This window comes from Crocuta crocuta, unplaced genomic scaffold (genome assembly GCF_008692635.1).
Source record: "Crocuta crocuta isolate KB4526 unplaced genomic scaffold, BGI_CrCroc_1.0 scaffold9, whole genome shotgun sequence".
In the NCBI taxonomy this organism is placed as follows: domain Eukaryota; kingdom Metazoa; phylum Chordata; class Mammalia; order Carnivora; family Hyaenidae; genus Crocuta; species Crocuta crocuta.
Genome location: NW_027551567.1, coordinates 10,114,600 through 10,142,305, shown reverse-complemented (window position 1 = coordinate 10,142,305; position 27,706 = coordinate 10,114,600). Strand labels below are relative to the sequence as shown.

Genomic DNA, 27,706 nt, shown 5'->3' with positions numbered 1-27,706 from the left:
ATTACATTTGGATAATCACAGCTTTAAGAATATATTTAAAATGTACAATCCCACTACATTTTCAATGGCCCATCCAAATATACATTTTCTAGTGGTAATGCATTTTATGGGATCTAAACCCTAGAAAAACCATCTTTCTCCTGAGTACACATTTGGAAATGTAGCTAGTTTCATTACCACCACTTCCTTCTACCTCATCATCACCACCATCACTATTTTACATGGCACAATACTGGGAACCATCTTTATCTGTTTATATCTATATATGTTTATAACAGATTATACAGCAGCAGGTCTGTCCTTGATGAGGTATGGCTTTTTTGGTAACACACATATAAATCAAGGAAGTCAGAGAAAGACAGATGGAGACTTTATATAGCAAACAAAATCCAAACCCCTAACACACGGCCTACTTTTGTAGATAGAGGTAAGTACTACCTCTGGATGTAGATCAAAATTCTTGTGTATATACATCTGTCTTCACACATGCAAAAAGTCAACACATGAGAAATTTGAGTACTTCTAATTTTAACATATTCCCTACTTACAGGCCAATTTCATTTAGATAATTTTAATATTTCTTAAACCTCAAGCAAAGAAACTACTTGTCTGGACCACTAAATACACATGTGTGGATACACACACACACACACACACACACACACACACTTTCAAAATTTGAAAAAGCTAAACTTTTAAATTTAATAAACTTGTTGCTCTACCAAAATATGTGCCCTACAAAGAATGTCAAATTTAAACCATATTGCTTAGTTCTTTAGGAAACACTGTAGGACAGCATTTTGAGGGTTTTTCTGGAAGCTTAGGGGTAATAGGCTATGATAGAGGAATGATATATGAACCACCCAGTCTTTCTGGTGCTGGTTGTTCCAGTGGCATTCCTTTTCCCCGACTAGTTCAACTCTTATGATATATAGCAGAGGATTGACTGTTACAGTCCATTAACTGTTGTAGCCATAAAAAAAAGACAGTGGTTCGTTTCTAGTCCAAAAAGTGCAATGTGAGGAGGTGCCTGGGTGGCTTGGTCGGTTGGGCATCTGACTCTTGATTTCACTCAGGTCATGGCCTCATGGTTTCTGTGAGTTCAAGCCCCATATCAGGGTCTTCAATGACCCTGGAGAGCCTCCTTGGGATTCTCTCTCTCTCTCTGCCCTTCCCCTACTCATGCTCTGTCTTTCTTAAACTTAAAAGAAAAAAAAAAGTGCAGTGTGAGGGGACAAAGGTGAGTTCATATACTTTACATGCACACTGTGATCCCAAGCTGTGCTAAATGTCAATTTGTAAAACCCTGCAGGTAGCCAATCTAAGCAGGAATGCCCCTCAACCACTCACTTACTAGTGTTAGCTCAGAGCACTTGTTCTCAACTTTGAGTTGCATCAGAATCCCTGGAGGACTTGTTCAAATACAGACTGCCTTATGCCCGAGTTTCTGATTTAGAGGTCTAGTCTAGGGTGGAGCCTAAGGATTGACATTTCTTTTTTTTTTTTTATGTTTATTTTAGAGAGAGAGAGAGAGAATAGGGGAGGGGCAGAGAGACAGACACACACAGAATCTGAAGTAGGCTCCAGGCTCTGAGCTGTCAGCATAGAGCTCGATACGGGGCTTGAACCCACGAACTGAGAGATCATGACCTGAGCCGAAGTGGGACACTTAACCAACTGAGGCAACCAGATGCCCTGAGAACTGGCATTTCTAACAAGTTCCCAGGGGACGCTGTTGAGGCTTGGGGGGGTGAGAGGGAGACACACTTTGAGAACTACTGCCTAAAGAATAAAGCAAATTTGTTTATTTAAAACTAGACCTTGGAGTTATGGGCCCCACTGATTCTGGACCCCAGTAGTAATGTTTGAGGTGATAACATTAACAGATTCTCTTGGCATATGTTCTTTGGTTCTACTGATTCTATTTCTCTGCTGGAAGATATTTTGTATACAGAACATAGAGGTTTGTTCCGATTATTGAAGGAGCTCTTCTAAAAGTATGTAAGAGAGTAAATTAGGATGTTACTGACATCAGAAACAAATGGTTGGAGGTAAATTTAAGATTTGGAGGGAAGTTCTTGTAGAAGAAAAAAACAGTGCAATAAACCCTGGTTTCTAGGTGTACCCAGAGGTTTTCAGAATCCCAATTGTGTATACATGGTAGTTTGCAGGTGCTTTCTCTCAGGGTTAAAAAAACCCCTGAAGTCTATGATGTCCTGTTACAGATAGTGTGAAAAGTAGGCCTTGCCAGGATCCATATTAACTGGGACAAAAATTCTGAAATTTGATATTCAGGTCAGTTAAAGAGAGAAGAAAGGCAGCTGCCCTCGGCCATGCTATTCAGGGCGTCCCCTAGCTATACTAGTAGGGAGGCTTCTTCCTGAATTCTAATACTCTGCCTTCAGGCCAGAGCATGGGCTCCTATTTCTGTTACTCCTCCATGGAAACAACTGGAGAAGCAAAACTATGTGTGTAAAACTGCTTCTCCCACAGGCTGCCTGTTCACAGGAGCGGCAAAGTCCTTCTGGGGGAGACTGCAACTTCTGCGTGGGTCCATAAAGACAAGATGACTTCAAAGATGGCAGGTTATAGGGTAAAATATCATATTTAGTTTTTAAAATCCCATATTGACAAGCTTCTGCTGTTTAGAAAAAGAAAAGTTTGGAGTGTTGATACAGAAACAAGAGAAAATGGTTAATAGGTAATGTTCTCCCTCTACTGACATGCCTATTTTACTTACTCTCTTCTCTCAAGAAAACATCATCTCATTTAATCCTCACAATAACTGTAAACTATGATCGGCCCCATTTCACATCTTAAGGAAAGTTAAATTATTTGACCAAAGTTGTACTTAGTAAGTGGCAAACTCCAACCCAACTCTTTCTACCCTATCCTGGCTACCCACTTCTAATTTTTGTTTGGCTCTAGATTGAGATAGAATATGTTCATTTATATATGGATATGTTTCCCAAATGTACCATTTGGTATAAAAACTACATATCTGGAACTTTTCTGTGAACTCTAAAGTGTTAACGTCTTACAGACTCATCTAACAATAATGATGGGACAGCTCACCCTTCAACAGCAAAATCAACTTCATAGTGCAACCCCATGGTTGTAATCTTACTGCAAAAATGGCTTGTCGCTGGGAGTAAGGAGTTTTGAGTAACTAATGCTTGTTCCATTAAGAGCCTTTTGAGATTTTTTCCGTAAGAGCCATTAATTTAAAAAATTGTTAATTGGAAAACACAGGCATACCTCATTTTACTGTGCTTCACTTTATTGTGCTTTACAACTATTCTTTTTTTTTCTATAATTTGAAGCTTTGTTGCAACCCTACATTGAACAAGTTGCTGTCATTTTTCCAACAGCATTTGCTCATTTCATTCCTCTGTGTCACATTTTAATGATTTTTGTTAATATTTTTAACTGTTTCATTTTATTTGTATGGTGGTCTCTAATTAGTGATTTTTTAATTAAAATATAGCTGACACACAATGTTACATACAGTTCAGCTGTGCAACATAGTGATTCAACAAGTCTATAATGTCACAGCAAGGGCAGCTATCATCTGTCACCATATAAAAATATCTAATCAGTGATCTTTGGTGTTACTATTGTAATTGTTTTCGGAGTGCCAACAGCTCCCATATAAGACTGCAAACTTAATCAACAACTGTTGTGTATGTTCTGACTGCTCCACTGACTGGCCATTTCCCATCTCTCTCCCTCCCCCTGGGCATTTTTATTCCTTAAGACACAACAATATTGAAGTTAGGCCAATTAAAAATCCTACAGTCTCTTAAGTATCCAAGTGAAAGGAATAATCACATTTCTCTCACTTTAAATCACAAGCTAGAAATGATTATGCTTCATGATGAAGGCATGTTGGAAGCTTTTGGTTGACAGACCAAACAGCGAGGCTGTGAATACAAAGGAAAAGTTCTTGAAGGAAATTAAAAGCGCGACTCCAGTGAACATACTGATGGTAAGAAAGTGAAACAGACTTATTGCTGATATTGAGAAAATTTTAGTGTTCTGGATAGGAGATCAAACCAGCCACAACATTCCCTTAACGCCTAATTCAGAGCAAGACTCCAGTTCTATGAAGGCTGAGAGAGTTGAGAAAGCTCCTGAAGAAAAGTTTGAAGCTAGCAGATATTGGTCCATGAGGTTTAAGGAGAGAAGCCATCTCCAAAACATAAAATGCAAGGTGAAGCTGCAAGTGCTGATGTAGAAGCTGCAGCAAGTTATCCAGGAGAACTAGCTAAGACCATTAATGAAGGAGGCTACTCCAAACCAGATGTTTCAATGTAAATGAAACAGCCTTAATTTGGAAAACACCATCTAGGATTTTCATAGCTAGAAAGGGGATGTCAGTAGCTGTCTTCAAAGCTTCACAGGACAGGCTGACTCTTTTATTAGGGGCCAACGCAGCCAGTGACTTGACGTTGAAGCCAGTGCTTTTTACCGTTCTGAAAATCCTGGGGTCTTTAAGAATTATGATAAATCTACTTTGCCTGGCTCTATAAATGGAACAAAGCCTGCATGATAGCACATCTGTTTACAACATGGTTTACTGAGTATTTTAAGCCCACCATTGAGAACTATTGCTCAGAAAAAGACTTTTTCAAAATATTACTGCTCATTGACAATATATCTAGACACCCAGGAGCTCTGATGATGTATAGTGATATTCATGTTGTTTTCATGCCTGCCAACACAGCATCCATTCTGTCTCCATGGACCAAGGAGTAAATTTCACACTCAAATCTTACTTAAGAAATACATGGTTTCAAGACCATTAAATCACAGGTAATGATTCCTCTGACGGATCTAAGCAAAGTACACTGAAAACTTTCTGGAAAGGATTCACCATTCTAGATGGCATTAAGAATGTGATTCATGGGAAAAGATCAAAATATCAACATTAACAGAAGTTTGGAAGTTGAGTCCATGCCTCACAGAGGGAGGACTTTGAAGGCTTTTAGATTTCAGTGGAGGAAGTAAGTGCAGATGTGGAAACAGCAAAAGAATTATGATTAGAAGTGGAGCCTGAAGATGTGCCTGAATTGCTGCAATCTCATGATCAAACCTGAAGGGATAAGGAGCCGCTGCTTAGAGGAGCAAATACAGCGGTTTCTTGAGGTGGAATCTGCTCCTCAAGATGCTGGGAAGATTGCTGAAATAAAGGATTTAGTAGATCACATAAACTTACTTGACAGAGCAGCAGCAGGGTCTGAAAGGACTGTAATTTTTAAAGTTCAACTGTGTGTAAAATGCTGTCAAACAGCATCACAGGCTACAGAGAAATCATTCATGAAAAGAAGAGCCAGTTAATGTGGCAAACTTCACTGTTGTCTTATCTTCAGGAAATGCCACAGCCACACCCACTTTCACCAACCACCTCTGATCAGTCAGCAGCCATTACCATTGAGGCAGGACCCTCCACCAGCAAAAAGTTTACAACTCGCTGGGAGCTCAGATGACGGTATTTTTTTTTAGCAATATTTTTAAATTAAGGTATGCACATTACTTTTAGGCATAATGCCATTGTACACTTTATAGACTATAGTATAAAGAGCTTTTATAGGCACTAGAAACCAAAACAATAATTTGACTCACTTTATTGTGGTGGTCTGGAACCAAATCCACCATCACTGTAAAGTAAATTGCTGTTTTATGGCTAAAATTTCTTCATCAGGGAAAAATGCCTCTCCCTCTCTGTAGAAGTTGTGATCGTTCCATGGAGCAAGGCAGGGGTAGAGTGCCCTCCTTCCCTTACACAATGCCACCAGCCCTACAGGTGGGCACATAACAAACTAGCCAACCAGACTTTTGCCAGAAGTATAGGAAAGATTTTCTTTTTGAGGTCAGTGCCAGATGAAGGGAGCCAGGCTAAGAGATGGGACAGTGTAAACATTGTTATTTGAACCTCCAGATCAAAGAGCTTTCCATAGTTAAGCCAAAAATAATTTCCTCATTTTGTTTAAGCTGGTTTGATTTGGGTTTGTTACTTACCACTTAAAAAGTTCTAATGCAAAATTATTTTCTAAAATATCTAATTTGGGCTTCTTAAATTGGGACTATTGAATATAGTCTATTAGCCCCAGCTGTAAAATGGGAGTATCTGCTTTAGAAAAAAACTTTGTGAGGATTAAATGAGCTAAAGCACATGCATAAGAACACCCAACTGCCATTCAACAAATATCAGTTCTGTTCCCTGTTTCTCCATTACCTTTCCAAAACGTCAACAATAGTTTGAGCCTTTACAGTTGTCTTCCATGTATCATCAACTCATTTAATGTATGAAATTTCCATGAGGGAGGGGGAAAGGAGGTGCAAAGAGGTTTTGTAGCTTATCCAAGGTCACGCACGTTGTGGGAGAGCTGGGGTACAGAGTGTCACCCGATGCAATCATAAAGTCCTAGGTTTTCTGTATTTCATTTTATTTCTCTGAGGCTTACTGCAGTTAATGATGAATAAAGCAAGGAAAGTTCCAAGTGCAGACCTAAGAGGTACAACATATTTAGTGTAGATGTTTTATGGTAATTTGGGGTGGGTTTCTTTTGCTTGTTATCTTGTGCAATGTAGTGTCAGTATATTATATGTACGTACTTATGTTCTATTTTTCAAAAGAACCTCAATCAGCTATGATAACAGCTGATGTTTACGGAGTGCTTATAACGTGCCAGGCACCCCTGCCAAGCACCAACCTAAGTATTTCATTCATCCCTCATAACTACGTTAAAAAGTGTTATAAAAGAGCAGTAGCAGCTGAGCAACCCAAGGACATTCAGAGAGTGGGCGGGAGGGGAGGGATGGAACTGTGTGCAGCCTGGCTCACTGTGCTCTGTGTTCACTGTGAGGGCAAGGGCAGGGTCTGCCTCACTCCCTTGGCACCTGCTGCATGCAGGGCACCCCATTAACGAATGACCGACCACACATTAATGAATGACCGACCACACACTCTTTACTAAAAAGAGAGCACTTTCAAATGATACAAAAGGGGACTTTAATGTCAAAGGGCCATTTGTTGTGTAGAAAAGAAAAAGCTTTAAAGGCATATCTTTTCTTGACAATTTACAGTTCCTTTTTTAATTCTAAAAAATCCACATTGTCACCGTAACACACATTTCCTTTCCCCTTTTCATAGGGCAGATCTGCATACTGTATCCTGCTAACATTCAACCAGGGATACCAGAAGGTGAGTACGTCTGATAGGAGATGGAGAAGAGGGTCAGAAAAAACAGCGAGTCAGCCGTGAAATAAGTTTATGATTCAATTTAATCCTCCTTCTCCCCACCTTTTTTATATTATGAGCAATATATGCCATTAGGATAGCTATTAAGGGTGAAAGGATTAATTAAAACTATAATTATCTGATAAGACTAGCATACTGTCTAACCTGATTTAGGGCAAATTCATCTACTTCAATTAAAGATACTGGACAGAGCAGGGGGGAAAAGGTGAATAAAGAAATAAAAATTAACACTGCAGGTCCTGTTTCTACAATGAATTTCCTGAGTGACCTAAGGAATCATTCAAACAAAGAGCCATCATGTGTTTTTAGTTTTTATTAGTTAAGAGTTCGGAATACAAATAACAAATTTAACTTGACATTTAGGAAAAAAAACGATTTACTCTGAGGTTTGTTCATAAAGAAAAACCTTTTCTATACATTTTAATCTCCAATCCTAATGCCTAAAACCATAATGCTTCTAAGTCTGTAACTTAATTTTAGGTTTAATTTTAATAACCCTGTCTTGTTATATCTGATGAAAGAGACTAGAAAACATTATGTAGAAAAAAAAGCAAGAGATTAATTAAAATGATCTCAATATAAAACTTTACTAAAAGGCTTTTTAAAAGCCTCTTAAAACAACCTAAAAATCTGAATACTTTTGGCAGAAAAATTAGCAGCTACGAACAAAATTAGCATTACATAATATTTTAACAAGAACTGCATTATGATAATGTGATTTACATATATTAGAATGATTTGCAACAAGCTTATTTATATCAGACATAAAATCTCTTTACTAAAACAATTTTTTAATGTAGTTTAGCACTTCTGGGAGATTGTTCCCAATCAATGACAGTAACACAATTTAAAAGGTGATAGCCAACCTTTTCATAGAGCCCTATCCAGGTAAGTCTCACCAAATAGTTATGAAATTATATTCAATAATAAGCATTCATAAGAACCCAAGATAAAAACACTCTGGTCTCCTCATCTATCAGTATATATGCTTGGCATCAGAAATCATACTATTAGCAACATACTAAATTTTGGAGGAAAAAAAGCTTACTTCAGAAGTGTCAATCTACATTTTCTTATGCTTCCCCTGACACAGTTTCCATCACTCTTCATTTTAACAGTGTTTTCTCCTTGGTTGGTGGTATATTACCGCTTCTTAAAGACCAATCATAGTCCAAGGTCATCAACTCCTCTGCAGCTGAAGGGAGCTACAAACAGCAAAAGACCAATGCATTTCAACAGAAAAACATCTATCCTACTTAGCAAGGCATAAGCCCCATCCCTAAAACATTTTTAACCCAAGCTTGCTTCACAATTAGTCTTACAAGTCCAACAGTATTACACTCTCATTGTCTATTTTTGGTTTTGACAGAAGTTCAAACCTTACAGTATATATGAAAATTTCCAAGTTACATACTCTGGAAACATAATTGAGTTTCTGTATTCGAATGAAATCTCTTCAATTTTGTGTATTTGGGTAATAAAATCTCACACCTAGTCACTGATACAAAGAGTGTAGGAGAACAAGGAGAGGAATTTCTGATTACACTGTACCCAAGCCTCCGGGAGCCATGACAGGGGAATTACCCATGCAAACAGACAAATGTCTTCTGAATTCAACTAATAACTTCACACGGTTGTAGGTAAGTGATTTAAGGCAGCCTCTATGATGTCACTGCTCTGAGAGTAGCTCAACTCTGCCCTGTCAGAAAGAGACCCCTGCCCTGCCCACAGAGCACAAGGCTGCTAAGCAGCACCGGCTCCCCACTGTCTGGGAGCTACACTTCCTAACCCAGAGCCTCTCACCCTTAATTTCCACTCAACTACCAGGGGGAAGACTATATTTAGGTCAGTGAGAATATGACCAAAAATAAGTAAATAAATAAATAGGGAGAAAAATAGGAAATAAACTGAACTCCAATGGAGTAAAACTTCCTACAGATCGAAAGTCAAAACCAAGTACGATACGTCTCTATTTTTGGTTTCATTCAAAAGAGTCTCCTTCATTCTTGACAAACTAGCTATGTGGTGTGATAAGATCTACTTTTCATTTACACTGTATTTATCTACTAAAAATCATTCCTTAATAAGGACTTTAATATTAAAATTTCTAAATGTTTATAATAAATATGGTATTAAAATACTTTAATATTTACAATTGGGAAAAATGTATACTGTGGTTGGTCATCTCAGGACTACCTCTTCAATTTCATCTTCTACAGATTCTACTACTTTTACTGCTGGTTTACTGTTTGCATGTTTTAATCGATGTCTATTTGGATGAAAACTTCTTCCCTCGCTGAGGAAAAAGTCATCATTTTCATCACGTTCTCTATCCCTGCTGCTTTTATCCCCAGGGAGAAAACTGAGAGAGTCAAAGTCTCCTTTGCTGGCAGCCAGAGAATTTGGGTCACTGCTTTTTGAGGAAATGGTGCTGCTGCCACTGGCACCAAATAACTGTTCCATCAGATTAGCTTTTTTCTCTTTTCTTGTAATTAAATCTATACTGTCTTTACCAAGTTTCTCTATCGTGTTTCTTTGGAGATCCAAAAGGCCACTCTTTTGGCTAAATGGATTTGATGTTTTTACAAATGTTTTTTTTGCAAATGAAGGCACATAGCTGCCAAATGTAAGCTCATTTGGAGAGGCTAGGCTTCTAATATTTCCTGGATTCTGACCATCCCCTTTTGTAGCAAAGAGGCTGATGTCTTCCAAATGATGGCCATTAAACATGCTCTCCGAGGATTCAGGGAACATGTATGTTTTGGGGCTTCTCTCTGGGGAGTGCAGTTTTGATTCCAAATCAGGAAGAAATGGCAGAGGAGGGCATTTTAGATTCCGAGAATCTTCAAGTTCTCTGTTGATTTCATTCAGTTTAGCAAGTAGCATTTCTCTCTTCAGCCTTTCTTCTTCCTCGTCTTCCAATTTATCAATATTTTGAATTCGGTACATTTCCATTTGGTATCTTCCAGTTTCCAATGCAGGCTTTTCTTCTCTCTCCAGCAAAGGTATCTTGTCTTTTTGCTTTTTAGCAAATTCTTCTCTTTCCCACTCTGTATGAAATCAAATTAAAAAAAACTGGATTACACAGCAGTCAATATTTTTAAGTAGGAAAACTCAGTTCTCATCTTTTACAAAACAGTTATCAGCATAGTAAGGATGAACACTGTAAATTTCATTGCTACACATAATATTATGGAATTCAAAAAGAATATACTTAATGTGTACTGCACTTAAAATTCATGTTTATGGAAAGAATTTCGTTTTTCAGTTTAGAGGTAAGGAAGAAGGTTCTCTACTTTTTATACCTAATATAGTGCTACACACTGAGTGGAGAGTGATGGATGGATGGAGTGAGTTTATTTTAAAATTAAAAATAAACGGAAACTCTAGATGTTGTACCCTGAGAAGGACACATCATGTATATAGTATTCTGACTAAAGATACATTAAACTGAATCTAATTAAAACTTCACAGATAAACCTCAAATGAGGAATATTCTTTTTCTGTAAATGGGTCTTTATTCATCATAAATGTTAATCTCACAAAATCTTTAGAGAAAGATGAAGAGATAGGAGGACGAAATGCAATTCATGATCCTATCATGGAGTAGAAAATGCTATTAAGGACAATACTGTGTCAACTGACAAAACTGTAATATGGACGGCAGATTAGAGAAATGTGTTGTATCAAAGTTAAATTTTCTAAAATTGAAAACTATACTGGAATGATGTAAGAAAATGTCTTTACTTTGGAATAATATACAGGGAAGTATTTTAAGGTATGGGCATGAGGTATACAACTTTTAGAAGCTTTAGTGCATGACATACATTCTCACTGGTTAGAGACCATTCCAAACTCCAGAAAAAAAAAAAAAACAATAAAGATGAAAAGAAAGTATCAGTCTTCTGTTACTTTATCCTTTTTTTCAGTACCTAGACACAGCCGACCTACTACCTAATTTTCTATTCTAGATTTTAACATGTGAAAGGAAATCCCCCTTTGTGGATTAGCCAACAGTAATGTATCTTCTAATTTTCCTGTTACATTGTTCCAAATACACATACACACATATATATACACACACTAAATGAAGCAACAATTAGGTCATAATTTTATATTCCATTAACTTTAAGGGGAAAAAAGGGTTTCTCTGTAAGACTAACAAAATTTATGCAGAGGTTTAGCGTCAGGGATCGGATCCCTCTCAGCTACACATTTAAGATGTTTTATCCAGATGGAAATGAACTTATTCCTGAACTTCGTTTTCAATATCTGAAACTATGTGAGTTGGTTTCCTAACCTTCCATACCAATGGTTGAACACATTAAAGATTTATTTTACAAACTAAAACCAAAGAAAATTTACAGGAATATATTCAGGATCTCACAACTCATTCATTTTAATGTTTGGGCTAGTCTTAAGGTCAAGCCAATAAAGTGCATTGTCTTTGGTTATCTCTTCATCTAGTTTTAGTTAATTTATACACAAAAATTTCCCCTTTCATTTGAATTCTACTTCATCTAAATTTTCTGAAGGTACTGTCCTTATTCCCTAACCCCAAATAGCAACTTAACATTTTTTTTCCTTCCTTAGTAACTTTATTGAAATGTTTGTGATTCCTAAAAGACCACCCCCTACCCCTGTATTAACCTCTTCTTATTCTGTACAACCAATTCTCTGTGCAGCTGGAAAACATTAGAATATCAGGGGATGCTAACCCTTTCTTTCCCAAAAGATGCTCATTCATCTCTTAACTGAACAAATTCTTTTCTTACCATCCTCTAGCTTCTCAACCTCCTGTTTTATAACATGGAGTTCTTGATCTTTCACAAATTTTTCTTCTCTTTTCACAATTGGGTGTAGCATCCCTGCTTCTTCATGCTCACCTCTCTCTTGCAATTCCAGGTCCTATTACATTTTTTTAAAAATGCAAGTTCACAGGTTGAAAGGCAGAAAAAGCCATTTAAATATCATAGATTTATCTACCTTTAAGTATGATATCAACTAAGTTAGAAACTTAAGCAAATTTTAATTTAAAATGAAGCAGTAAATCACAAGTTACCACCCTTTGAAAGATGCTTCAAAGGCACACAAGATTATTTTTTAGTTAAAACTTTTCTAAAAAGTAGATATATCAGAACAAATATAACAGAACTGAAGCCAATACTCTACAAACAATTCTGAAGAGATATGTTTGAGAAGTATCCTTGCTTTGTGCATTTCACAACAAAATCTGATTAATTCAGTTAACCAGAAAAGGCTACTAACCACTGATGGAAGCCATGTGAGAAGGTGCTAAGCTATAATATAGGCAGTAGCAACTGCACTGAATCTTACAAGTTTACACTATATCCAAAGCCTCCAATAAGTTTTATAATAAATAAATATTTAAATTTAAATAAATAAAATGTAAACCCATAATTACTTGTTCCTTATGGTCCCTTTCATATGTGTGTATAGTTTTTCTGAATAAAAGTAAAATACCTATTACTCAGTATAGCAGAGCATTGTCCCTAGGATCAGTTTCCTCTTCTTCCTTTCAGTTACAGAATCCCTGCAGTTTTAGCAGGCCTCAGGGCTGCTCACCCAGAGACCACATTTGCTAACATCCCCTGGAGCTAAACAAGACCAAAGGGAGGTGAGTGAAAGTACAGATGCAACTTCCGATCTCATTTATGAAAACAAAAACTGCTCGCCCTCCACTTTGTTCCTCCTCCTCACAAGGGTGGTGAGCCAGTTCCAACCATACAGAGGAGGACTAGACTCTTTAAGATGCAAGAACAGTAAGACAAAGGATGATACCAAGGAATAAGCCTACTGGCCTATCCTGGACTGTGCACTGACCTTCAATCTATTAGAAAAGAAAGAAAATCTGTATCTTGGCTTGAGCCACTGTATTCGGGGTCTTTTTCCAACAGGAACTTATTGGTCGGTATTTAACATTCCCATTTGCTAAGACCCTTTAAAGTGGCAGGATCAGTCTTAAGAGCTTTATAAACTTTGTGATTAGTTATTACCACAATCCTGATGGGTAGCCCATCCACATTTTATACAATAGGAAACAGAAGCTCAAGGAAGTCACAACTAAAATGTGAGAACAAGAATTTAATTAAAAAACAGTGCTAAGACCAAGGCTGTACTCTTCACTCGATTAGGTTGCTGCTCCTCATGCTGAATCTTATACAGACCATTTTTAATCCTTTTAAAGTTAAGAATGAATTTCTATTCCACACTTTACCCTTTTCAAAAAGAAAACATGATCCAGTTTCAATGACAGTGAAAATATACAAAGAAAGGCATTTAGCGCACACAGCCAAAGAACCAAATCAGACCATTCTGTCTGTTTCATACCACAGGGAAAGAGCTCCGCGTCACTGGAAAATTTACAGGGCACAAGAACACAGGAATGTATGAAATATGAATGAACCATGGTATATTATTTTCTTTGGGATTTAAATTGTAAACAGAAAATATAGAACTCTCTTAGAGAAAAAAGAACTTTCTGGTATTCAGTATGTAAGTCCTTTTCAATGAAGGTCCAAAATAGACTCCCCTGAATTTCACTCTAATTTAAATGGTCAGTTATATAAAGTCAAATTCCACTGCAATTATTTTGCTCAACATTTAATTAATCTATAAAATTCTCATATAATAGGAGACCAAAAAAATATGTAGACTAATTGTAAAAAAGCACTTGAAAACTACTATAATTTGCTATTAAATATAAGAGCAAGGAGGAATTTGAGATTCTCTGGGTACATAAAAGGTAAGAAACTGTTATCTCCAATCCAGAAGGTACAACTAACCTTCCTGAAGCATAGGAAAGCTGCAATGAAAACAAAGAGTTGATCCAAAGGAATTTCATAAAATACATAGGTGTTACCTGTCTTTAAAAGACTACTTGCAAATATCACAGATATGGCACTAGCTTCATTGCTAACTTTTGAAACACTTGATAGTGTGTTTTTGGGAAAAACTTCAGACCTAGAGTTTAGTACCTAATCATGTTGCTAAACTCACCAAAGTAAGACGTTCAGGTTCTTCCCATTTGTTTTCATAACACATAACTGTTTGTGGTGTTATAGGAAATTCTTCCAGCTCGAAGTCGTCACTGGTTTGTACTCCTTTTGTACACTGGTCTATAAAATCACTTTGGCATGCAGCTACCATGAAAATTACAAAAGAATTTTTCTAATCATATTGAACAGTGCTAAGACATATGGAATTTAACTGGTATATGTTCACCATCTACATGAGATAATGCATGTTTTGCTCAGCTCTGTGCCTATCTACTATTACTGTTTTTGCTTCTAGGATTACCTGGCAATGATGTAACTTAAGGACAATTTAGCCAGGTAAACCCTATTAAGCTTTTACAAAGTTTGTTTTTAACTTTCTGCAATTCAAAAGAGGAAAACTTATACTTTTGTTTAAAAAAAAGTAAAAAAATGCATAATGCTGAAGTATTATGTGTGAAATTAAATGACTGCTAGGATTTACTTTAAAATACTCTAGAAGTAGAAAAAAATAGATGAAATAAAGTTAGCAAAATATGTAACTATTAAAGCTATGTGATGCATAATAAAGGTTCACCATAATATAATCAATCTCCAGGTAGGAATATTCTTACATATTTTCATAAAAGTTTCAAAAGTAATTTAAATTTTTTTTATTATAATTTATGTAAAACATAATTTAACAACCTCAGGAAAAACTGAGAAAGTTGACAAGATTTCTGAAAATTAGCTACAAGGAAATTTAAGTTTACTTTGAAGAAGTTCTTTCCCCTTTGCCGGCCTTCTACTTCAGAATTATTTGATTTTATTATTAGTAAGTGACAGCTACAATATGATTTTTCAACTATAATAGCCACTATACCATTTTTTCTTGATATAAATTCTTTTTCTTTCTTTGGAGAAGACTTTGGCAGACGATTAGAATATATATTTTTTATATCCAGCTCTCTCTCCTTTTCCTGAAAAGAAACCCATAATACAATTAAGGATGTAGAGTATCAGTTTAAAATAAAACAAAAATTCTCACCTTGTCAACTGCTATTTTCCTTACCAAACTAGAATATATTATACCTAGTTCAATTTCCCTTCTTACCTACCAAACTATAGAAAGGAATGTCTATAGGACATCTAGGTTAGGGTAGAGCAACGATTCTCTCCAAGAAGTGCAATATGTACCGGCAACCAAAAAACAAAACAAGCATTAATAAGGCAAAAACATTTTCTACCTACTCCTACCTGATGGAGCTAGTACTATCTTGAAAATGTCTTTCAGACTTACCAACAGAGACCAAAATAATTTCGTGGGTTTCAAACCCACTTTCAAACATGGGTTTTGAATTGGTTAAAAATTAGATGCCTTAAAAAAATGTTTTTTAATGGGGCACCTTGGTGGCTCAGTCGGTTATGCGTCTGACTTCGGCTCAGGTCATTATCTCACTGTTCATGAGTTTGAGCCCCTCATGGTGCTCTGTACTTACAGCTCAGACCCTGGAGCCTGATTTGGATTCTGTGTCTCCCTCGCTCTCTGCCCCTCCCCCACTCGCACTCTGAATCTCAAAAATAAACACTAAAAATTTTTTTAAAATTTTTTAATGTTTATGTTTGAGAGAGAGAGAAAGCAAACAAGTTGGGGAGGGGCAGAGAGAGAAGGAGACAGAATCAAAGCAGGCTCCAGGCTCTGAGCTGTCAGCACAGAGCCCAAATGCAGGGCTCGAACCCACGAATCGTAAAATCATTACCTAAGCCAAAGTCAGATGAGCCAAATGAGCCACCCAGGCACCCCAAAAACTAGACATTTTTCAAAAACACAGTGTTCTTTATCATTTTGGGACTATGGTTCTGAGAATCTGATTTAAAAAATGAAAACTCTATGTAAGATAATGAATAAACATTCAACTTTGCACAAAACTTCCACCCATCAATGACCTCTGGATAGAATTAAGAACACCTTTAACAAAATTAAATAGTGTAAATACTTCCTACCAACACTGTGAAAATAAAGGGCATTATTTTAAACAACTTTATTTTTATCTTTATTTTTGAGAGAGAGAGAGAGAGAGAGAGTGTGTGTGTGTGCAAGGGAGGGAGGGCAGAAAGAAGAAGACACAGGATCTGAAGCAGGCTCCAGGCTCTGAGCTGTCAGCACAGAACCCAATGTGGGGCTCAAACTTATGAACCATGAGATCATGACCTGAGCCAAAGACAGATGCTTAACTGACTAAACCACCCAGGCGCCCCTGAAACAACTTTTAAAATAACCATAGGGTTATCTGAGGAAGAACACTGGATTATTCGACCATGCAACAGAGAAAAAATCCAATTCCCATAATTTTCTTCTCGGATTTCATAACATTTCAGTTATATCATTCCTATTAGGACTCAATGTTTCACTTTCAGCATGTGTTATACTGATTATATTACCAAAACTTTCCCTTAAAAGTACCAAAGAGACAGCACGCCTCGGTGGCTCAGTCAGTTGGGTGGCCGACTTCGGCTCAGGCCATGATCTCACAGTTTGTGGGTTCGAGCCCCGCATCCGGCTCTGTGCTGACAGCCAGCTCAGAGCCTGGAGCCTGTTTCAGATTCTGTGTCTCCCTCTCTCTCTGGCCCTCCCCTGCTTACGCTGTCTCTCTCTCTCAGAAATAAAAAAAACATTAAAAAAAAAATTTTAAGTACCAAAGAGAATATCAGAATTTTGTAAATCACATTGTACCAACTTACAAATATGCTTTAAAATGGTGAGTTTTCAACCAACATATATTATAAATTAAGTAAAGACCTTAAAATTTTTTTTTTCCATTTATTAGGACGGACAGCGCACAGGCACCTGTACATGCATGCCTGGGGAAGACAGAGGGTGAGAGAGACTCTCAAGCAGGGCACAGAGCTTGGAGCCCGAGGTGGGGCTCAATCCCATGAGACATAGTATCATTACCTGAGCTGAAATTAAGAGTTGAGCGTTCGAGGGGTACATTCAAGGCATCTGGATGGCTCAGTTGGTTAAGCATCTGACTTCAGCTCCAGTCATGATCTCACAGCTCATGGGTTTGAGCCCAGTCTCTGTGCTGACAGCTCAGAGGCTGGAGCCTGCTTCAGATTCTGTGTCTCCCTCTCTCTCTGTCCCTCCTCAACTTGCACTCTCTCTCTTCTCAAAAATAAACAAACATTAAAAAATTTTTTTTAAAAAAAGAGTTGAATCCTCAATTGACTGAGCCATCCAGGTGCCTGGGTGAAAATTACATTGTACCAATTTACAAATTAAATACAGGTCTTAAACATTTTCTAAAGTTTTTTTTATATGGGGGGGGGCATGCACAAGCAGGGCAGGGGCAGAGAGAAGGAAATAGGATCCGAAGCAGGCTCCACACTGACAGCAGAGAGCCCGATGCAGGACCTGAACCCACAAACTGCGAGATCATGACCTGAAGTCAGATGCTTAATCAATTAAGCCACTCAGGTGCTCCACAAAGAGGAGTAAGTGTTTTAAAATGTTGAGGTTTTTTTTTTTAAAAATATAATTTATTGTCAAATTGGCTAACACACAGTGTGTAAAGTGTGCTCTTGGATATTGGGGTAAATTCCCTTGGTTCATCGCTTACACTATAACACCCAGTGCTCATCCCAACAAGTGCCCCCTCTTCAATGTCCATCACCCATTTTCCTCTCTCCCCCACATCCCCCATCTACCCTCAGTTTGTTCTCTGTATTTCAGAGTCTCTTGTGGTCTGCCTCCCTCCCTCTCTATTTGTAACTATCTTTTCCCTTTCCCTTCCCGCATGGTCTTCTGGTAAGTTTCTCAAGATCCACATATGAGTGAAAACATAGATCTGTCTTTCTCTGACTGACTTATTTTACTCAGCATAATACCTTCCAGTTCCATCCATGTTGCTGCAAATGGCATGATTTCATTCTTTCCCATTGCCAAGCAGTATTCCATTGTATATATAAGCCACATCTTCTTTATCAATTCATCAGCTGATAGACATTTAGGCTCTTTACATAATTTGGCTATTGTTGAAAGCACTGCTGGGGTGCCTGCGTGGCTCAGTTGGTTAAGTGTCCAACTTCAGCTCAGGTCATGATTTCACGGTTTGTGGGTTCGAGCCCCACATCGGGCTCTGTGCTGACAGCTAGCTCAGAGCCTGGAGCCTGCTTCGCATTCTTTGTCTCCCTCTCTCTCTGACCCTCCCCTGCTCACGCTGCCTCTCTCTCTCTCTCTCAGAAATAAATAAAACATTAAAAAATTAAAAAAAGAAAGTGCTGCTATAAACATTGGGGTACATGTGCCCCTGTGAATTAGCATTCCTGTATCCCTTGGATAAATTCCTAGTAGTGCAATTGCTGGGTCATAGGGTAGCTCTACTTTTAATTTTTAGAGGAATCCCACAGTTTTCCAGAGCAAGTGCACCAGTTTGCATTCCCACCAATAGTGAAAGAGGGTTCTTTTTTTCTCCACATCCTCACCAGCATCTATAGTTTCCTGAGTTGTTCATTTTAGCCACTCTGACCGGTGTGAGGTGTCAGAGTGAGAGGTATCTCAGTGCGGTATTGATTTGTATTTCCCTGATGATGAGTGACATTAAGCATCGTTTAATATGTCTGTTTGCCATCTGGATGTCTTCTTTGGAAAAGTGTCTGTTCATGTCTTCTGCCCATTTCTTCACTGGATTACTTGATTTCTGGGTGTGAGTTTGGTAAGTTCTTTACAGATTTTGGATACCAAGCCTTTATCTGATATGTCATTTGCAAATATCTTTTCCCATTCATCAGATGCCTTTTAGTTTTGTTGATTGTTTCTTTTGCAGTGCGTAAGCTTTTTATCTTGATGAGGTTCCTTCCAATAGTTCATTTTTGCTTTTAATTCCCTTGTCTTTGGAGCAGTGTCAAGTAAGAAACTGCTGCAGCTGAGGTCAAATAGGTTGTTGTCTGCTTTCTCCTCTAAGGTTTTGATGGTTTCCTGTCTCACATTTAGGTCTTTTGAGTTTATTCTTATGTATGGTGTAAGAAAGTGGTGCAGTTTCATTCTTCTGCATGTTGCTGTCCAGTTCTCCCAGCACAATTTACTAAAGAGACTGTCTTTTTCCATTGGATACTGTTTCCTGCTTTGTCAAAGATTAGTTGGCCATACTTTTGTGGGTCCAATTCTGGGTTCTCTATTCTATTCCACTGGTCTATGTGTCTGTTTTTGTGCCAATACCATACTGTCTTGATGACTACAGCTTTGTAGTAGAGGCTAAAGTCTGGGATTGTGATGCCTCCCACTTTGGTTTTCTTCAATATTACTTTGGCTATTTGGGGTCTTTTGTGGTTCCATACAAATTTTATGATTGTTTGTTCTAGCTTTGAGAAGAATGCTGGTGCAATTTTGACTGGGATTGCATTAAATGTGTAGATTAATTTGGGTAGTACTGACATTTTAACAATATTTATTCTTCTGATCCATGAGCATGGAATGTTTTTCCATTTCTTCGTGTCTTCTTCAATTTCTTTCATAAGTTTTCTATAGTTTTCAGCATACAGATCTCTTATATCTTTGGTTTATTCCTAGGTATTTTATGGTTTTTGTGCAATTGTAAATGAGATCAGTTTATTTCTCTTTTGTTCCTTCATTATTGGTGTATAGAAATGCAACTGATTTCTGTACATTGATTTTGTACCCTGTGATGTGGCTGAATTCATGTATCAATTCTAGCAGCCTTTTGGTGGAGTCTTTCAGGTTTTACATGTAGAATATCACATCGTCTGCAGAAAGTCAAAGTTTGACGACTTCTTTGCTGACTTGGATGCCTTTTATTTCCTTTTGTCGTCTGATTGCTGAGGCTAGGACTTCTAACACTATGTTAAACAACAGTGATGAGAGTGGACATCTTGCCATGTTCCTGATCTCAGGGGGAAAGCTCTCAGTTTCTCCCCACTGAGGATGATACTAGCTGTGGGCTCTTCATATATGGCTTTTATGATGTTTAGGTATGTTCCTTTTATCCTGACTTTCTTGAGGGTTTTTAGTAAGAAAGATGCTTTATGTTGTTAAAGCATTTTCTCCAACTACTGACAGGATCATATGATTCTTATCCTTTATTAGTGTGATGTATCACATTAATTGATTTAAGGATATTGAACCATCTCTGTAGCCCAGGAATTAATCCTACTTGATCATGGTGAAAAATTATTTATAGGCTGTTGAATTTGATTTCCTAGTATCTTGTTAGGAATCTCTGCATCCATGTTCATCAGGGATATTGGCCTATAATTCTTTTTTCTGTCTGGTTTGGGAATCATGGTAATGCTGGCTTCATATAACGAGTCTGAAAGTTTTCCTTCCACTTCTATTTTTTGGAACAGCTTGAGAAGGATAGGTATTATCTCTGCTTTAAATGTCTGGTAGAGTTCCCTTGGGAAGCCATCTGGCCTAGGGCTCTTATTTGTTGGGAGATCTTTGATAACTGATTCAATTTCTTCGCTGAAGAAATTCCTTCAATTTCCTCAATTGTCTGTTCCAATTTTCTATTTCTTCTCATTTGAGTTTCGAGGGTGTGTAGATGTCTAGGAATTTGTCCATTTCTTTCAGCTTGGCCAGTTTCTTGGCATATAATTTTTCATAGTATTCTCTGATAATTGCTTGTATTTCTGAGGGACTGGCTGTGATAAATCCATTTTCCTTCATCTTATCTATTTGGTTCATCTCTTCTTTTTGAGAAGTCTGCTAGGAGCTTATCAACTTTGTTAATTTTTTTTAAAAAACCAGCTCTCAATTTCATTGATCTGTTCTACTGATTTTTGTTTTGTTTTGTTTTGTTTTGTTTTTCAAATAGTTTATTGTCAAGATGGTTAACATATAACACCCAGTGCTCATCCCCACAAGTGCCCTCCTCCATGCCCATCTCCCCCCTCCTCCCTACATCCATCAGTCCTCAGTTTTTGTCAGCATTCAAGAGTCTCTCATGGTTTGCTTCTCTCCCTCTCCCCCACCATTTCCCACCTTCTTCTCCCCCATGGTCCTCAGTTAAGTTCCTCCTAATCCTCCTATACGTGCAAACATATGGTATTTGTCCTTCTCTGCCTGACTTATTTTGCTCATCATAACACCCTCAAGGTCCATCCATGTTGCTACACATGGCCAGATTTTATTGTTTCTCATTGTCATGTAGTATTCCATCGTATAGATAAACCACATCTTCTTGATCCATTCGTCCGCTGATGGATACTTAGGCTCTTTCCATGTTTTAGCTATTGTTGAGAGTGCTGCTATGAATTGTTCTACTGATTTTTGGATTCTATATTGTTTCTTTCTGCTCTGACCTTTATTATTTCTCTTCTTCTGCTGGCCTTGGGGTTTCTTTGTTGTTCTCCTTCTGGTTCCTTTAAGTGTGTTGTTAGATTTTGCATTTGGGATTTTTCTTGTTTGAGATAGGCCAGATTGCAATGTATTTTCCTCTTAGGATTGCCTTTGCTGCATCCCAAAGCGTTTGAACTGTTGTGTTTTCATTTTCATTTGACTCCATATATTTTTTTAATGTTTTCTTTAATTGCCTGGTTGACCCATTCATTCTTTAATAGGATGTTCTTTAATCTCCAAGCATTTGGAGGTTTTCCAAACTTTTTCTTGTGTTTGATTTCAAGTTTTATAGCACTGTGATCTGAAAGAGTGCATAGTATGATCTCAATTCTTTTATACTTACTGAGGGCTGTTTTGTGACCCAGTACGTGATCTATCTTGGAGAATTTTCCAAGTGTAGTCGAGAAGAATGTGTATTCTGCTGCTGTAGGATCAAAAGTTCTGAATATACCTGTCAAGTCCATCTGGTCCAGTGTATCATTCAGGGCCATTGTCTCTACTGATTTTCTGTCTGGATGATCTGTCCGTTGCTGTATTAAAGTCCCCTGTAATTATCACATTCTTATCAATAAGATTGCTTATGTTTGTGGTTGTTTTATATATTTGGGTGCTCCTGAATCTATGCATAAACATTTATAATTGTTACCTCTTCCTGATGGATAGACTCCGTAATTATTATATAATGCCCTTCTTCATCTCTTTTTATAGCCTTTAAAATCTAGTTTATCTAAGTATGGCTACTTCAGCTTTCTTTTGACTTCCAGTCACGATAGATGGTTCTCCATCCCCTCACTTTCAATCTGAAGGTGTCCTGTGGTCTACAATGGGTCTCTTGTAGACAGCAAATAGATGGGTCTTGTTTTTTTTTTATCCATTCTGATACCCCACATCTTTTGCTTGGAGCATTTAGTCCATTTACATTCAGTATTATTAATGAGAGATATGGATTTAGAGTCATTGTGTTATCTAGGTTTCATGCTTGTAGTGATGTCTCTGGTCTNTGTTTGAGATAGGCCAGATTGCAATGTATTTTCCTCTTAGGATTGCCTTTGCTGCATCCCAAAGCGTTTGAACTGTTGTGTTTTCATTTTCATTTGACTCCATATATTTTTTTAATGTTTTCTTTAATTGCCTGGTTGACCCATTCATTCTTTAATAGGATGTTCTTTAATCTCCAAGCATTTGGAGGTTTTCCAAACTTTTTCTTGTGTTTGATTTCAAGTTTTATAGCACTGTGATCTGAAAGAGTGCATAGTATGATCTCAATTCTTTTATACTTACTGAGGGCTGTTTTGTGACCCAGTACGTGATCTATCTTGGAGAATTTTCCAAGTGTAGTCGAGAAGAATGTGTATTCTGCTGCTGTAGGATCAAAAGTTCTGAATATACCTGTCAAGTCCATCTGGTCCAGTGTATCATTCAGGGCCATTGTCTCTACTGATTTTCTGTCTGGATGATCTGTCCGTTGCTGTATTAAAGTCCCCTGTAATTATCACATTCTTATCAATAAGATTGCTTATGTTTGTGGTTGTTTTATATATTTGGGTGCTCCTGAATCTATGCATAAACATTTATAATTGTTACCTCTTCTTGATGGATAGACTCCGTAATTATTATATAATGCCCTTCTTCATCTCTTTTTATAGCCTTTAAAATCTAGTTTATCTAAGTATGGCTACTTCAGCTTTCTTTTGACTTCCAGTCACGATAGATGGTTCTCCATCCCCTCACTTTCAATCTGAAGGTGTCCTGTGGTCTACAATGGGTCTCTTGTAGACAGCAAATAGATGGGTCTTGTTTTTTTTTTATCCATTCTGATACCCCACATCTTTTGCTTGGAGCATTTAGTCCATTTACATTCAGTATTACTAATGAGAGATATGGATTTAGAGTCATTGTGTTATCTAGGTTTCATGCTTGTAGTGATGTCTCTGGTCTTTTGCAACATTCCACTCACAGAGTCCTCCTTAGGATCTCTTGTAGGGCTGAGTAAGAGGTAATAAATTCCTTCAGTTTTTGTTTGCGAGAGCTTTTATCTCTTCTTCTACTGAATGGTGGGCTTGCTGGATAAAGAACTCTTGGCTGTATATTTTTCCTATTTAGCACATTGAAAATTTCCTGCCACTCCATACTGGCCCACCAAGTTTCAGTGGACAGCTCTGCTACTACTCTTATGTGTAGTAGCACAACCCTTGCAGGTTGAGGCCCATTTGTCCCTAGCTGTTTTCAGAATTCTCTCTTTATCTTTGTATTTTGCCAGTTTCACTATGATAATTTGCGCAGAAAATCGATTCAAGTTACGTCTGAAGGGAGTTCTCTGTGCTTCCCGGATGTCAATGTCTGTTTCCTCCCCAGATTGGGGAAGTTCTCAGCTATGATTTGTTCAAGTACACCTTTCACCCCTTTCTCTCTCTCCTTCTTATAGAACTCCTATGATACGGATATTATTCCGTTTCACTGAATCACTTAGTTCTCTAACTCTCCCCTTGTGGTCCGGAATTTTTTTTAGCTCTTATCCTCAGCTTCATCTTTTTCCATAATTTTATCTTCCATTTCACTTATTCTCCCCTCTGCCTCTTCAATCCTCGCTGTTATTGCCTTTAATTGCTGGGCTTAAAAAAGCATAGAAGACAGCAGAGAATCTATTGCAGAGCTCAAGGAACTAAGAAATAGTCTTGATGAAAAAAACGCTGTAAATAAGGTGCAAAATCAACTAATCTTATTACTATTATTCTAAATTCTTATTTAGTTACATTGTTTACATCTGTTTTGTTCAATTCTTTAGCTGTCATTTCTTCCTGGAATTTCTTTTGAGGAGAATTCTTCCATTTGGTCATTTTGGCTAGTTTTCTGTCCCTTATGTGTTCTAAAAGCTTGTTATGTGTCCTGAACCTGTGAGCACTACTATATGAAAGAGGAGTAATACACTGCCCAGGACCTGGCATTCAGGAGGTGTTTTTTTGGAGTGTGTTACATGTTCTGTTGTTGTGACTCTGGTTGCTTTGTCTCTCTACTCCTAGTGATGTTTTGGACCCTCCACCAGGTATGCTTTGATTTGTTCATTGAAGTAGCCCTAGAAAAGAAAACAAAGAAACAAAACAAAAAACGGGGAAAAAAACACCCAAAACACTAGCTACAAGAAAACAACGGGGTGGTGATGTTGTTGAACGTAGAGGCCTTGTCCCATACAAAGAGATGACATGGGTGGAGAAAAAGAAAACTGATGATGAGGAAAAGAAACTCTACCTAGAAACGTGGGGGTGGGGGGAATAAAGGAGATATAGAACAGGTATTAAGGAGAATAGATTAAATAAGTCTGCATACCAACAACCAGAATAACCAGACTAGAAGAAGGAAGATGTAAGAAGGAGAAAAGGAAGGAAAAAAAAAAAAAAAATATATATATATATATATATATACTAAGAATTGTCCAAGAATAAAATCAGAAAATGCAAAAACACTAGGTGCTTGGAAACAGTTGCAGTGCTGGTCTGGAGGAGGGCTGTCTGGTTTGTAAGCATCAATCCTGCTCCAGTAGATACCTAGTTACCAGGTGTGGAGGGGCATCATTTGGTGTAGGTGGGTCCCGCCTCCACTGTGGCCCCTTGTCAGTTCCCTGAGGCCCCATGTTGTCAATGATGGGTAGAAAAATGGCGACACCCCAGTCTCTCCTCCACGGACAGGGTGTCTGTCCCACACCACTCTGTTCAGGTTGTCCTTGCAGTGCCACAGGTGTGAACGAAGTGGTTTGTCCCACTTTGCTGACTCCTGCACCTCCCTAGCACTAGGCTGGAATTTAAACCCCAATGTCTTAAAGGGTTCCTCCCTGTGTGCCCCGATTCTGGGGAAGTACTGCTCTGTGCTGCTGACATATGGTCTCTGGCTGGTGAACGCAGGCAGTCTTTGTCCTTGAAGTGGCTATATACCTTCTTCCCACAGCATTCCAGAGAAAGGACTGCCTTCTCCCATTGCGGACTGTGCCTCTGAACTAGTTAAGGTGCCTGGGGCGGGCTGCACTCCTCCCCAGGTGCACAAACTGGGCAGTTGGCCCCAGTCTGGAGAAAGCTCTGCAGTTAGAGATTGGATCTTTCTCCATCCCCGGTCCATGGTTTTTTTCTTGTCCAGATACAGTCCTACACTTCCTCAGACTCTCTCTCTTCCCTTTGTCTCTCCACAGGAGATCTCTCCCATCCATGTCTACACGACCCGTTTTATTTCTCCAGTTCACAATCATGCACCTATGGCCTGCCAGGTTGTCCCCCTGGGTCCCCAGAGTCTTTGACACTCTGCACCCCGACTCTTGGAATTCCAAGTCTTTCGGCCTCAACACTGCCATGTTTGAGGGATGAGGGAACTTTGGGTCCCCCTACTTCTCCACTATGTTGGATCTCCTAAAATGCTGAGTTTTCAATATATTATATATTTAAATTAAATAAATACTTACTTTTAATTTGTGATACAGTTGTTGAAGCTCCTTTTGAAGAACTTTATTCTCATCATGAGCCTCATATGCCCTTTTCCTTTCAGCAAGCAACTGTCGCTGGAAACTGTTGGTACTCAGCTCAAGGTTTTTGGATAGTTCCTATGATGTGTATATAAACATATAAAAAATAGTGCCTGAAAATAACTGAAGAGTAAGACACCGCACTTAGCACTAAAGTAATGTTTCTAGTGGTACTAAACAAGACCTATGAATTGGGCTGGACTTAGTGTTCATGAACATAAAGTAACTGGAAAACAGATCTACCAACAATTTAAGTAAAGTACTTTAACTGTTAGTCCTTTTTTTTGCTTTTCACAGTGATTTATAAATAAATTCTTAAGCATTTTCCTAAAGCATACAGGAATAGTCATTTAAGTTAGTTGCAAATTCAGCTGAAGATATGATGAGAAACATGGACTTTTGGGAATCAGAGTTTGGGCAAATATATACAGCTGCATAAAATTACACAGCACTTTTCAAGGTGCAGAAATTACCTTGTAAATTATTTCTAGATAAAATAATAGTCATTTCCATGGTCTTCAAACATTTTCTATAAAGTTGGCGAAAAAATTTAGGTTAAAATATTTTCTTTTTTTTTAAATTTTTAATGTTTTTTATTTATTTTTGAGAGAGAGAGAGAGATACAGAATCCAAAGCAGGCTCCAGGCTCTGAGCTAGCTGTCAGCACAGATCCCGACACGGGGCTCGAACCCATGAACCGTGAGATCATGACCCGAGCTGAAGTCGGACGCCTAGACGACTGAGCCACCCAGGCACCCCTAAAATATTTTCTTTTAGGTGACATCAACATCATGGTGGTATGAGCCATTCCTCTTTTCTCCACCTCTCAATTTACAGCTAATCAGATCCACAAAGCAAGCATCCATAACTGAACTGAAGCACTTCTTTACAGCACACCAGGATACCCAAGACAGTCATCCATCTCTGCGCCTGAAAGTGGGTGGAATGCACATCAGAGGAGGCTGTGCAGCCACGGCCAGTGGTGCAGGTGGCAGAGTTGGTGGCTGGCACATATGACCTTCCGGCCAGAGGCAGTGGGACGTAAAGGTGGTAGGTGGTGATCTGCCTGGCCACACGTGCTGCAGTTGGAGGGGCTCTGTCTCTGAGGAGAGACCGCAGTGCCTGCGAGGAGGGAAAGGAAAGGGAAGGAGGCAAAGAGAACTGAAAGAATGCGGTTTCCTGCTGAATGCCCCAGGATTCTGACGAGAGATCATCTGTGAACCTCTGGGAAATACCCCTCAACTCGAGGATCCCCTACTGGCAATGGGCACAGCCAAAGCATCAGGTGGTAAGCACACACTTCCCTCCACTCTGTCACCACACTTTTTCTTTCCAGTCTGCCAGCTGTTTTTTTTTAATTGTATGTATTTTTTCATATGCCTTTTATTTGAAAGCCCCTGATTTTCTCAGTACTGTTACATATATAGATTTTCTAGTCCCTAGGGATGGCTTAAAATCTTTAAATTTTTTTTAATGTTTATATTTGAGAAAGAGAGAGAGGGAGACAGAATCCAAAGCAAGGCCCAGGCTCTGAGCTGTCAGCAAAGAGCCTGATGCCCGGCTCCAACTCACAAACTGCAAGATCA

The 27,706-nt window shown here is 38.3% G+C and overlaps 1 protein-coding gene and 1 long non-coding RNA gene across 3 annotated transcripts in view; one reads left to right on the top strand and one right to left on the bottom strand.

The window, feature by feature from the left end:
* Positions 1-7,596: 7,596 nt before the first annotated feature.
* LCA5 (lebercilin LCA5) overlaps positions 7,597-27,706 on the bottom strand; it is a 90,839-nt gene continuing 70,729 nt past the window's right edge. For both annotated transcript variants that reach the window (XM_077750316.1, XM_077750317.1), the window contains 6 exons: positions 26,061-26,198; positions 15,143-15,239; positions 14,285-14,427; positions 12,040-12,172; positions 9,418-10,314; positions 7,597-8,469 (listed from right to left, as the gene is read on the bottom strand). In XM_077750316.1, coding sequence (XP_077606442.1) covers positions 9,446-10,314; positions 12,040-12,172; positions 14,285-14,427; positions 15,143-15,239; positions 26,061-26,198 — 1,380 coding nt within the window. In that variant the 3' untranslated portion in view covers positions 7,597-8,469; positions 9,418-9,445. The remainder of the gene's footprint in view (positions 8,470-9,417; positions 10,315-12,039; positions 12,173-14,284; positions 14,428-15,142; positions 15,240-26,060; positions 26,199-27,706) is intronic.
* LOC144220147 (uncharacterized) lies at positions 17,619-26,073 on the top strand. The gene is made up of 2 exons (XR_013331644.1): positions 17,619-17,754; positions 25,794-26,073. It is a non-coding gene; the product is annotated as an uncharacterized LOC144220147 (long non-coding RNA).